We start from the raw sequence: 14,582 nt of genomic DNA, 5'->3' as shown, positions 1-14,582 counted from the left end.
ACTTTTTCATCGTTTTATTTATCGAGCATGTGGATTAACTTGGCAAATAAACAACTTACTGAACCTGAAGCGAAAATCATTGAGGTTTGAATGAACACCTATCTAGAAATAGTAAACAGATACGTGCATGTATGAATTATTAAGCAGTTCAGGTTTGTTGATTTATTTGCGCCTTAGTTTTTCGAACCCGGATCATTCAACCTTATCAGTCAAGGTCCTGATAACTGCCAATAATACATACATCTTCAATAAAGACTTAGCGTTCAACCAAGGAACTATTTACGTTCGTGAGTTAGCCGGAGTATATTTGCTTTTAGCACGTAACAATATTTACCTTTTAATTCCGAGTGTTTATGAAATACCATCATACTACTATCATAGTTGTGTACAATTAAGACACGTAGTGAAACCACGAATGAATGTTTTGATGTTTATAGAGTTTAAAACTGTGCTTATTATCACCTGTATGTTTTTCTAAATACAGGACGGACATTCTATACAGGTATTTTATACAATCGTTCTGTTTTAACCTCATATCAGTTGTTCGTGTTGTTATTTTATATCGAATGAAACCATCAAGTAAATAATCGTATTCTATACACTAATGAAAGTTAGTTCTTTCATTCTTCATTTACCAATATAAATGGTTTACGCGATTATTACATACGTAATTTGACAATGGTATTAGGAAATACATATCCAATTCACATATGACAGGGCATCAAGGGTACAGGCGATATAAATGATGAGCTGAACATAACACATATCAAACACATATAATTTTCGAACGCAGTATTAAATGCATTATTCTTTAAAATGAATGGATAAACATACATTGTATAAGAAAATAATGTTTTCTAACAAAAGTAGTGAAATATGTGTATACATTAATTGTCAAGGTTAACTAAACAATGAAAAACCATGGCGTCTTCATCTACGTAATAGATTACTTTGAGTATGTTTTCAAGTATTGCATTATATTTAAGGCGAACGAGTTCCGGATAACATTTTTCGGTTAGTGCCTTTAAGATATAAACATGTTAAAACCAAATCCATAGATAATGACTTTATATGTACTTTCGTAAAATGCTTTTTTTTGCTATTAAGTATGATAACATTTTGTAGGCAATCATTAAGGCATAGATATTTAACAAATAATGTTGTCCTAATTATCATGCCCAAGTAGTGACTAAATCCGTCAGCAACGATTAACTGAATGTGTAATGAGTCATTTGATGTTGTTTTTTTCGGGAAGATCGTTCGCAAGAGAGAGCCACGAATTTGTATGATGTCTGTCTTTTATAATTTAAATCGTACTTCTAGTGCAGACATATTGGAGACTCTGATGAACAAAGCGAATTGAAAGGCATCGAATATGCATTTCTTTATCACGCATTGTATTAATGTACGTGCTTCGTCTTTGAACGCTGGATTTAGTTCCTTTTTCTACTATGAACCTTAGATTCGCTCGTTTTCGAAATAAATGAAATGTTTTATAAAAAAAGTATATGGCATTTTTTCATTCAATCTATGTGTTTTTCACCTTCAATCATACTAGTTCGCCTTGGACATATCTTTTTCAATATATAAAAATATTTGTATTTATCTTTAAATCAATTTGTGACGAAAACTGCGTTCTGTTAACGGTGAGAATCCTTATTCACCTGAAGTCTTTAAGTAATACATTTTTGCGTTGTTGTACGCATAAATGAACAGTTACTTGCCATTAATTATGTATTTAAAGTGACCTAAATAAATGCATAATTTCCTTTAAATATAATGGTGACCCGATGAAAACTATCGTGTTACGGAATTCAAAAGTAATTTCAGGAATAAACGGGTTAGTCACAAAGTCTTAGTCGACATAATCGTTATAATATTTCACAAAAATGTGAGCACAAAGTCTCTAATTCATGTATCCCCTGGTTTTAGTACTTGACCATATGTTTTGTGGATTTTTTCTAACATGACGGGGCATACAAAATCCATGTGGCCTTGTAGTCCTTTCATATCGTTACAAAATTTTACCAAATTTTGCACGAATGCTTCAAATTATAAAACTTTTCTTGATGACACAAAAACGTGATAAAAAAAACCTCATGACCCCCCTTCCCCCCCCCCCCCTAAATTGCTTAACAGATGGTCAACAAAATACAATATGGCCGCCATCACCCTAAATAGTATAAAGAGGAACAGTCATGAATAGATTAATTGTTATCTTACCGCAGTCAATACATTGTTTAAGTTGAATTTACTTTTTGCTATAATATTTCAAAGAAACCTTGTAATAGCAACACAGAGTTTCTTTCATGTCATGCATATAATCATTAATGACAACACATTATAATGAAGTGCCAATCTGGTCAAAGGTGGCTGATTTAATGAGTAGGTAACAAGCAATGTTATGTATCAACATGTTCGGTAAAGTATCTTGTACGGAAGTTATGGTATACATTTCCAATGCGTGGTGAGGATCGATATATTTGAGATGGCGTAAAAACATATTCACATGGTTATTATTTCTCTTTCATTGTACTTCAGACTTACATACAACATTGACCACTATAGGGTCTAGGTAACTGTCACGTCAAGGCCAGTGTATGAAAACTACCCCACAATTTTCCCCATATCCTCTTTTTTGGTATTTTTAGTTTTTGTCAAAAAGTGGTGATTTAAAAATAGTATTGTCCTTTAATTAAAATAATATTTTGGGTAAAAAAAGAAAAGTATTTTTGAATGCTTTTGTTTTGAAAAGAATTACATAGCACTACAGCACGCCAAAGGTGAACACAACATTGCTATATCTGTGAGAGTCTTATGAAAAATTCTAAAAGCAAATCTAGATGTATGTCAAATATCTATTTCTTACTGGCCTTTATGATAACATAAATAAATGAGACCTTCGATATCAAGGACAAGGTCAATCCAAAAAAGGCAAACAACTGATTCTTTTTGTTTATTTGCTTACACAAGTGTTTGTAGAAACTGGCAATTCATGAAATTCTCTACATATTTCTCTATTCGGTTACTTTAATGGAACTACTATAAAAAAGAATGAAAACAACTTAGTGTTATCCATTTAGATATTCCCCAAGACGATCGCCAAAAAAGAGTTTTTTTTCCAACAGATTTAAATATTATACTGTTGGACTCTAAAATATATTGTTACGTTTAAATAACGAGATTCACCCTCAGGGGCAAATTCACGCCTGTGGAGGTGAAAATGTGTGCATATGAGCGCAAATACCCAAGTGGGTCAATTTACCGATAGGTACAAACTGGCCCTAAGTCTGGACGTGGGGTAAATTTTACCCGTGGTATTTCATGTCAGATATATACAACAATTTGTTTTTGAGTATTTGATTATTTTTGCATGGCTTCCTGTTTAAACTTTCGGCTACTGAGCTTGTTTCTGTAGTTTTGTGCATATAAATATTTACAGTAAAAAATAAAGATGGAAAAATGATATTAATATAATTTTGTTAACTCTGTAAAACCTTTTTAAAATTTCTAGAGAGACTGTTTCTTTATAGGATTGAGGTATCATGTTTTATTTATATTTTTTAAACGATTTAGTCTTTCTTGGAGAATCATATGCTATCAAAATGGAATGCTAAACTTTCAAATACATTTATTTATAAATGCGATTGCACTCCTATTTCAGCTTATACTTGAAAAGTTGCGAACTTAACATATTCATGATTTTCTTTTCGCATAAGATAAACGTGAATACATAAATACGTGCAGTTAAAATGTTAAGATATTTTGTTTTACTTTCTTTTCAACATAAACTATTTACATTTTATTAAATAAATTCATATTCTAAATAACCATATGAACGCGTCCAAAGAATACCCTAGGCGTAAATTTCCCAACATTGCATGAAAACATCTATCTTTATGGATATATGATATGCCTGTTTTATGATGCACTTAAGCATTTCAAAATGGGGCTCAAAATCATTTGAATGTGAAAAGGCAAATATGACAAATATCGATAGCGCTATAACTTATTTCTTCATTTTTTTTTTCATAAGTTCATAACATTAATAAAATCACTGAACGTTTTCATTACATTTTATCTTTTTCCAAACATTAAAGTTCAAACCAACGATACCATATCCCTACTTTAGCGCATCAAGCGCTGAATAATCATCATATACAATATTTGTGTGAGTTACCTATTCAGACGGAAATTCTAAAACCTATCCAGTTCTTTCCGACCTGATGTGTTTTATTCTAGTATCAAACAGCATCACCCAATACAACAACAGCAGCAGCAACAACAACAACAACAACATCAACATATTTCCATGTCTAATGAGTATTAAGAAAGCCAAATCGTGTTTCTATAAGTACACTGAGTGCCTCAAACCTCAAAAGGAGGCAATTTCAAATTGTCTTTGGTAGACAAAATAGGTCTCCAGCAGGCCTCTGTATCCATATTGTGGTTACAGTCAACAGAGTTCATTCAACCACGTTTTGGCTTCCATCTACCCACGTCTGCCATACAGCCACCACAGACTGTTCTCAAGTCCACTGTGTGGCCCCTGGCAACATTCCATAGTGTGCAAACCTTAGAATAAAGAGACTATTAATCGCTATAAACTGCCAGATAAACACAAGTTTTGCAATATTTGAGACCATTTGGTGTGACATGTTATATAGGTTCTCAAGTCAATTCAGTACTCGGTAATCCAAGTTCTGCTGCATTTCTTATGCAGTGAACAAAATATCACAGGGCTTTCTACATCCATCTCAGTCTAAATAAACACAAATGCAGATATAGTAAAGTCCCTCATCTGTCAAGCAAACACCAAATTAGCATTAACATCGGCATTCCACACCACAGAAGCCTATAGTGATAAAAGAAACGCATTTTCAAATATAAACACACCTCAAAGGGTCTATTCTTGAGTCAGTCCAGTTTTCTTTGGTTTATTTTGACTACAATAAAGCAGGTAAAGAGGCAAATAAACGCATGCGCTGCTCCACATTACCAAATTGACCACATTTGTGCAACCATGAAGCAGATTCAGCGTTTTTCTAATGAAGCCTTTGCAGTGCCAAAAAGTTAAAAAAAAAAGTAACCCATACGCCCAATAACGATCAAAGCAGACCCTTGTGCGGCTATAATTAAGCATACTCAGTACAAATAGAACAAGTAATGGTAGCCAAACAGCCAATTAAGAGACCAAAGCCACACACATGGAGCTCAAATAAGGCCAACTCAATGCCAAACAGACCGCATTTAGCAACCATGAAGCCCATGCAATTAGAGTCAAACGAATGAATATATATCTCTTATTAAGACTAAATAAGCTGTGCCAAAAAGAGTTTGGCGACCATTCAGCGCTAAAAAATAATATGTGCATTTCAAATAACGCTCAGTTCCAAACTCGCCACATTTGACAATCGTAAGTCCCATTCAGAGTTAACCAAACACAACGAAACTTTTATTAAGAATAAACCATGCCGGAGAACACAGTATGTCAACAATATAGCACATTCAGAGTCCAGCAAATTAATACGCACTTCTAATAAAGTCTAATGAATGCCAAATAGACCATATTTTGGCAAATACCTTAAAGACCATCCAGAACAATCAAAACATATTCGCAGCGCTAATTAAACAATTTCAAAGCCAAATAAACGAATTTTGGCAACCATGACGCCTTTTCAGGGTCAAAGAATGTAGCTCTAATTAAGTCTTAAAGATTGCATAATTTGGCCTCATTCTGTGCTAAACAAACCTATGTGCAGCTCTCATTAGCCTGTCTTATGCTATCCACATTTTGGCAACCAAAAAGCCCATTCAAATCCAAACAAGATCATGTGCAGCTGTTGGTAAGCATTTTCAGTACCTATTAAACCACATGTTAGCAGCAATTTAGCTTATTCAGAACCATGTGCTTTTCACATTAGGAATTTTCAGTGCCAAATTACTACACATTTTGACAATCATAAAGTTCATTTAAATCCAACCAAACTGATGATCCACTCACTTTGGCTACAGGTCATCAGTATTTTCACTTTTCTGCTCATGGACATAACTGATAATTACACAGTTTGTGCTGATTAGCATTGTCAAGTTCTGCCTCAGGGCTGCTGACCTTCATTGCCATTTCTGACACGAAGTTTCTCAGATGACCAACTTCATTTTTTCAGGGGCATTATATGCTCATCAACAGCATGCCTAACCATGCTTGTTATTTCCTCTTTGAGTGTCATTTTTAAAGTGGACACTATCCTGTTTATGTCATGATTTATCAAAATAGATTGATGGGGGATGGCATCGGAAAGAGAGGGTGAAGTTCTTATTGTTAGGTCATTTGTGTTGGGGTTGACATATACATTGGTGCTGAATGTTGAACCTGGGGTGTAAGCACAAATGTGTGTTGAATCCCCCCTAGGATTAACTTGGCCTTCTAAATCAGGTTTCGCAACATTGGATAAAGAAATATCGCCAGTGATGTTTGAAGTTTGTATATTTGTCATATTGTCTGAAGAGTTCGGACAAATCTCAGACACTTCACTTGAGTCACTAATGATAAAAGTAAGGCTTCAAATGTCAGTTTCGATCTCCGTATCTGAGCCGCATCTGGATTATTTGTCAGCTTTTTTTGTCTTCACAAAGGGAAATAACTTTACGTTTCTTTGTTCTTGACTTTTGTTGCTGTTAAAATCGGAGTTGTGATTGAGCTGGTGTTGTTTTGGGGATAAACTTTACCCTTTCATCTGTGTTGTAACACGCTTGTATGGTAGAAAAATATGATTTTAATAAAATTCAAATTTGACTTTGCGTTGATTACACCGGAACCGGAAGTTCTATGTTAAACATTTCAACTGCCATTTCCATGGCAGCAAGAGCGGCCAAAAACATTTTTATGGAAAACCTTTTTTCACAACGCACAACGCAAAATACATGTTTTTGAATATGAATTAAGGGTCATTATTTGTTATCAATTCATCGATTTTTCATTCAATTTGTTTCAAGACGTATAACGTATGTCATAATTTTGTACCAAATAGCCAAAGCAAGCTAATAATTCAGTTCCGAAATGATTTATCTCTTTTTTAGGAAATGTCGGGGAAATCGAGCAAGCGGCCTCTGATCCTTGTCACAGTGTGTGCCGCCCTGTTTATCGGACTGCTGATAGCAGTGATTGTCATTGTACTCAAAAAGGGTAAGACTGATTTTGAAAATATCCCTTTGATGCTATTTCAGTAGAACAGAACAAAAAATTATAACTATATAATGCAATGAGTACTTAATAAACAACTTGTTTGAGGGGTCCTATTCTCATTTAAATCATATGATGACGTTCGTATTATTATAAAAAAATATATCGCTTTGTAAATTCGTTACGCCGTGAAGCGATTATTTAAAATCTTATTTTATGAGATTGATTTGGCCCCCAACGTTAGTCACACCACGAGTATTACCCTTTGTTATAACAGAGTGTCTCGTCAGTAAGGTAAGGATGATTCAAATTATTCAAATCATACTTACCTTTTGCTGACAACAGGTAAATGTTAGCGACGCTATGCCTGACATTAAAGCAGAATCTGACCCTTATCAATTCTTAACAAAGTCTAAATATTATCAAAATGAACAATACTCCTCCCGTTATTTAAACGAATTGTATTGCAGCAACGTTTTTCATGTCTCGATATTAAGGTAACAAATGGAAAAGTGTTTATCAACACAGTGTAAGATAGCCTTTAAGACAATATTTATGCGAAAAGCTATAGAAATAAGCTACAAGTTGAAACTGGAAGAAGCCTGAAGAAAAAAATATGTCAATGTAAATTCTTCAGATATAGAAACAAATATGCATAATAACGAGCTTTATTACTTTTATATCTCTAACCTAGACTTAACTTTCAGATGACGTGTCCCCAGCACCCTATCTGCCTCAGGAATGCCCATCAGCTTCAAATCTCGAACACATAACGGGACAGAAAGACGGTCTTGGTGTTAGCTGGTATACAGGAAACATTACTGTGAAAGAAGACATTACACGTTTGCGAGATGGTGAGTTGAATAAAGCAATGCAAAACTAAAATTCTAGGTGTAAGCCCAACAAACAAACTTTATATTTTAGTTAAAACTTAATAATTTTACAAAGATTGGGAGAGAAGTTATTGCAACATTATATTCATCACTCTCGTTGGCACGATGTTACGCAAGAGTGTGGTCTTGTGTTTTGCGGAAACCGGAGTACCCGGAGGAAACCAACTTGTCAGGCTTGGTAACCTTAAACGAAACTCACACGCGCCCAGGCCAGGCATCGACTCCGGGTCGCCTAGTTGAAAGCGAGTGCGCTAACCGGACAAACCACATATAACCGCTATAATATCCTGTAGGAAGCACAATTTTCTAAAGCATATCGAACTATACTTTTTTCCAAGTCGGTACCTAACAATCATTGATAAACATATCTAGTTTATATATATATATATATATATATATATATATATATATAGTATGCAAACACTGTGCTGTATGTGGAGTTTTGTGTTGTTCTTCCATGTTTCTTGTTTGTGATTTTTGTTTTGTTTTTGTGTTCTATGTCTTTTGCGTTTATCCAGTGCCATTAAACCGGGTTTATGTTTAAACTTTTTGCTACTGAGCTTGTTTCTGTAGTTTTTTTATAGAAGTATTGGTCTGATAAAGTATTCTCAAAGTATGACACAGAACGTTAAGTTAAACTGGATATGCCATAAAATCATGTTTTCCGAACACATTTATTTGTAAAGACATGTTGCAATAACTGTGATAAATCTCAAGTCAAAATACAGAAAGAAAGATCATAAGATAAGACCTAGACTTGCACCGTTGATAACATAAATATCAGAAGTAAATCAAGAATACAAGCCATATTAAGAATCTATTAAACGTGCATTTCACTTCTGGGAATAACCTGTTTTTGTTTGTTGTCTGTGAACGACCCATTAAATCTCCCCAATGACGTGCCATTTTTGAAGAAGTGTTTATTGTATGCTTTGTTTTGTGTTTTTTTTATTTCACTAGTAGGTCTATTTGTCTTTTGGTCACTCCATACGTCAATTATCACACGGTAAAGCTCTTATGAAGTGATGTTCAAAAGTTCTTGCATGATTAACACTCAATTACTTATTAAGTTTACTCTAATACTCTTAGCAATAGACTTCCATTTTTTGTTTATTTTGAAGATAAAATACTAAGTTCGAAAGAGTGATTTCACAAATTTTACAAAACGTATGTATGTACAGAGTTATACAGTTTTTTTCCAACAGACATTCTTGTTAACGTCTTAAAACGTCTTATATTCCCCAGAGAAGACCAATATTGTGGAGATCCTGTTATCCCAGACACAAGCAGGTGTTTTTGTTATCAAAGGCACATCGATAACGTTAAAAGAAAGCCTGGAAATTCTTCATCGTTCAAGCACACTGCTTAAGATAAAGTCAGAGATAGCATCGACAGAGACGTTTATAAAAATCCTAGCTGAAATTGGTCAGTCAGATGCAAAGGTGATGTTGACTTTGCCTACTCAAAAACCTGGCATCAATGCAACAAGGTAACCTCTTAGTTGAAGTACTTAGTTTTGAGCTGAAGCATTTGTGCTTGTTCGTTTGTATTTCTGACTAGTTCAAATTTATTTGAACTCTTAATAATTTCAATCTATACATGTGAGAACAAACTGATTAGAATTGTTGTTTTTTTTCACGAAATTGATAAACTATAACTTTACATTTTCCTTTTTGCACAGTATTCTTACCAGACTGATCGATCATTCAAACGTCACAGTTGCACTTGATCTAAATGATCAATGCTGCGTCAATAAAATAGGAAAAGGAACATTGGAATACTTTCACGATTTAACAAGCACGATGATAGCATCAGTTGAAGTAGATATCAGAAGCTTATCAAAGTCTTGGGATGGTCTGAGGTTGGCTTTGAACATTGATCAAAACCTAACACTTATCGTTACAATGAATGAAGAAACAAATGCTTACGAAAGATTGTGGGATGTTCTCTTAGCGAGAAACGATATCGACGAAAACAAATTGTTGTACAACATGAAAGGATACTCTGCGGCGTTTAAGACAATGTCATCGTCTGCTGGAAGCCCTTTAATTTATTTTGACATTATGCCCCGAGATGCGAGTAAAATCATTTGGAGCCACAACACAGATACGTGGGAACAACTAAATGCTGCCACTGAAGGTTTGAATACGTTTTTTTTTCAAACTGAACACTATTTCCGGTCTCCGTTGATAATAATCATGTTCTTGTGGGTTTTTTTCAAATAAAAAATGAAACTAAAGATTCATTGCACTGGTCTGTTTACATATACCTTATGCTGTCGTTTGATAGTTAGTTTATTTATAGGTTTAAGCTAACCGTTGAATGTTATATCTGTTCTTTATTCCATATTTCTAAAAATAGTTCGTTCTATTCGTCAGAGTTTGGTCTTTTATTTTTGTCTTTTGAAATGATTGTTTTATACTTGTTTTATCTAACCACATAATAATAATATATTTGAAATTGATGGACTACTTATTAAACATTGCTTCATTATACTTTAGGAAATGTTATGATGATAGAAGGAGATATTCGACTATTTGCTGAAGGAACATCCAATAAAACTGATACTCCGATAATGGCACATGATGAAGGGGATTATAACAATCTTTCTTTTGCACAGTGGCTCGATGCAATTATCAAGGTATTTGTTTCAATTAAACTTATATTGCAACCTTTCTGCACAGCTTGAATTAGTGAAATTGAGATATTAAATTGTCTTGTAAATTGTTGATATAGGGGAAAAGATTAAAGAAATAAAGAATATCCATATTATCCGTCAGTTCTCATTGACTTATTCCACACAGAAATACAGCGTATACATTTACATTGTTGTTCAATTGAATATGTTTATGTAAAATTTATTTATACAAGATGTGTGTTACTTTCGTACATCATTTGCAGGTTGACAAAGGAATGAAATTCGATTTTAAATCAATTGGGGCTGTGAGGCCAGCATTAACAATTACAAACAGACGACTTGAAATAAATGGACCGATCTGGTTAAATGCTGATTTGTTAGCTGGACCAGGCCAGAAGCCGCCGACCGTTCCGGCGCAAGAATTCCTGGACGCTGTTGAATTATTTCCTGAAGCAACACTTTCGATAGGATGGACTACAATTCAAAAAGGGAACAACACGCATTTGAAGTACACAATGGATAATGTGCAAGAAATACATGAGCTATGCAGAAATCTTTCGCAACCTGTCACATTTCCAGTTCGCGCGGAACAGTTTAGAGACTCATTAGATGAATTTGATTGGTTGTTATCCCAGTCACGTAGTTACACGCTGACTATATGGACCGGAAAAGGTGACAATGTGACGCAAGATGATATGACTTTTATGAAAGGGCAGTTTGAAAGGTCACGAGTGTACTTTGACCTTCCTGTAGATTTGAGACCGACGTTATATATATGACAGACTGCTTTTCAGAAGTTGAGTCCTGTAGCTGATTACGATACGGAATATTGCACAGAAATGAGTCATTGCATGGCTCAAATCGTGACAGTTGAAACGATTACGCGTTGGAGTATAAACATAGCTTAACACATTGTGTCATGCGTATCATTTACATTGAATATGTAACCAGATTTCAACGTAGATAATCAGTTAAAAAGATCAACTAGTATAAACGAGAATCGATATGTAAACATTAAATTGTAATTTTAAAAGCAATTATGTAATTTTACAACGTTAAATTGTGTCGACATTTGTCAGACTCAGTTAATTTTGTATTGAATATAGAAGCTATTGAATATAGTTGCGGCGCAATCCTTTTTGTTTAAGGATAAGAACTTTAATGTAACACCAACGTATACGTTTGTTTCCCCAGCTCATTGTCGTTTGAATCCCACTGCTCTGTTTCTCTAATCAGGGATTTCTTTTGATTTTTAGACTAGTGGGCCCCTTTTCAATAAAGAACTTTTAGTCGTAAATCTTACGCTGCTTAAGAGTGGTCGGGTTCAACCGTAAAGTTACGGGAAGAATCATTGCGATAAATGTCTTTACGTTTATTTTATTGAAACGCAGCTTACGCCAAAAACGGAGTTACGTCTAGAAAGTTACGATCTTAAGCCTTACGATCTTTATTGAAATGGGGCACATGACTTTTTCTCTTTAGATTTTATTGTATTTTCGTTCAGTAAAATATTGCTGATGACGTAATTCTTTGATGAACCATCTTCTCTGTACATATATCAGTCACGCTGTCGCGCAATTTGGATGGTCTATGATTCAAAAATCAGTACATAAAGGCCTGTGCCGTCTTACTTATCAGTTTTGCAAAACAAGACATTGGGTTAAAACAAGCACCTGTAATATGGCCGTTCATGGTTTAATAGGTAGATACCCATTATATGTATATAGATATGCTAGAATTGTAACAGTTTGGTGTAAGATTTTTTTTCTTCAGATAACATTATTATAAATAACCTTTACAATGATATGTTTGGTAGTCTTGATACTCGTTATAATTGGGCTAATGAAGTAAACACTTTGTTAGATATAAATGTATTATCTTATGTGTGGATAAATCCAAACTAATTCAATTCATTAATTTGAAAAATCTCCATATTTTGTTTAAAATAGAGTGATCGATGTCTTTATACAGACATGGTAAGAAAACGTATACAAATGCCATATCTTATCAGGGGCGTAGCGTGGGAAGAACTGAGTTTACTCGAAATATGTCATTTGTTTGCGGGGGGTCCGGGGGTCCTCCCCCTGAATTTGTTTTTAGAATGCAAAATCAGGGGCTTAGGGGCTTAAATTGATATCAACTGTATTGTTTTTTAAGCTGATTTTTTTGTCTAGTTTTTCAAAATAAAATGAAGGAGATCATATATATGACTTGCCAGACTTTTAATAAAACACGTTTTCTTACGATCTAATATATCAAGGTTCATGGTCTACTTCAAATGTATAACTATCAGTCGTCATAGTTTGATAAGTATAAATGACTACAGACGTTATATAATGATTTACAAGTTAAGAATTGATATATTGTTCTTTTTCATTGTTTAAACACGAAATATAAGAGCTTGTCTTCTGTTCTTGCGCCTAGCAAAGATGTCGACCACTCTCTCGGAACTGATCTCCCTTTCTCTGTAAATGTTCATCAAACCTAACCCAGAAAGCCGCTCTGTTGTCATGGTGTTTCTCAGATACGTTTTAACGCGCCTCATCGTCGAAAACGACCTTTCTGCTGTTGCCGTAGAAACTGACATACCCAGTAAAATTGACAGGCACATTCTTATGTTTGGATACAATTCCAACGGGGCTTTTTTATAGCTGTTTCAAGTGAGTTGAGGACATCTTCCGGCGTCACTGCTGTTCATCTAGTTTTCCAACGTCGAACTTCGTTGCAGAATTGATCATTGTCGCCGTTGATATCAGCCTCAAATTCGGTAAAGATTTGCTGCACCGTCTCATTTTCCAGCTCACCAACCTGGTTTGGAATGAGGTACTGCACCCTAAAACACTCATGTGGAACAAAGAGACGATCCCTCAATTCTGTAATGAGATGGTCTTCGAATGTATTATACATGTTTCGTCTCCAGAAGTCTGATGGTGTTGCTGCTGGAGCATTTGGCCTGTTTTCCTTCCTTTTAGCGTTACGAGGAATCGAAGGCTCCACTCCAACTTGCTGCGCCAAAACCACCGCTTTAGTAAACAAATTGTCCCCAGTACCATCATCGTTCCTATCAGTATCGAGTTGGGCTGTTAAAACCCTCGCCTCTAACGATGCTTGAACAAGATCGCAATTTTCTTTCTGCAACATCTTGGACAGAGAAACGACGCCACTGAGAATGTACTCGACAGCTACAAGAGTGACGATAAAGTCGAAGCTTAAGATCCCGCTTCTGTATGATGCAGCCTTTGTATCTCCATGTTCAGTTGCGAGCTCATTCAGTGCTGATTCAACGGCTGTAAATGCGGACACAAACGTGAATAGAGCGTCAGCCCTGGCGACCCATCGCGTTGCACAGAGAGATTGAAGTTGTTGTTTTTTCTCCATCTCTTGCTTGCTAGCATGATCTCATGCCAGCTTCTCTTTAAAGCATAGCATTCGCTTAGTAGAATAGTTAAACGCAAATGCGATGGTTTGCACAAGATCCATCATATTCCTTGCGTAGATCTCAGTTGATGCGTGGACAATGGGAAGATTCAAACAGTGTGCCTTACAGTGTGTGTATACAGCTCCTGGATACGTTCTCTTATCCTTGCTTGAACGCCTCTGAACCTGTATATCAAAGATGAAATAGAGTAGGATTAGCAATAAACAAATCTTAGGTATAAATACCTTAGGAAACACTTTGAATCCTATCTAGATGTTTTACCAAAGAAATTAAAAATGGCTTTGTCTAAGCTAACATTGTTGTCTGATAAATAGCATATAAACAGGCTGATATGGCCGTAATATAATTGATAGAGCTGATCGTCATTGTATTTTGTGTAACTCTAACGATACAGGAGATGAATACCACTTTGTCATAAAATTGCCGGTG

At 35.0% G+C, this 14,582-nt stretch overlaps 1 protein-coding gene across 1 annotated transcript; it reads left to right on the top strand.

The window, feature by feature from the left end:
- Positions 1–239: 239 nt before the first annotated feature.
- On the top strand, positions 240–12,917 carry LOC128218261 (protein FAM151A-like). Its single transcript, XM_052925877.1, has 7 exons — positions 240–502; positions 7,081–7,186; positions 7,891–8,037; positions 9,322–9,565; positions 9,758–10,215; positions 10,578–10,717; positions 10,978–12,917. Exons 2-7 carry the CDS (start codon positions 7,084–7,086, stop codon positions 11,491–11,493), a joined length of 1,608 nt encoding a protein of 535 aa, XP_052781837.1. The 5' UTR covers positions 240–502; positions 7,081–7,083; the 3' UTR covers positions 11,494–12,917.
- The last annotated feature ends 1,665 nt before the right edge of the window (positions 12,918–14,582 follow it).

Source organism: Mya arenaria, chromosome 14 (genome assembly GCF_026914265.1).
Source record: "Mya arenaria isolate MELC-2E11 chromosome 14, ASM2691426v1".
NCBI classification, from domain to species: domain Eukaryota; kingdom Metazoa; phylum Mollusca; class Bivalvia; order Myida; family Myidae; genus Mya; species Mya arenaria.
This window is presented reverse-complemented; position numbering and strand designations above follow the sequence as displayed.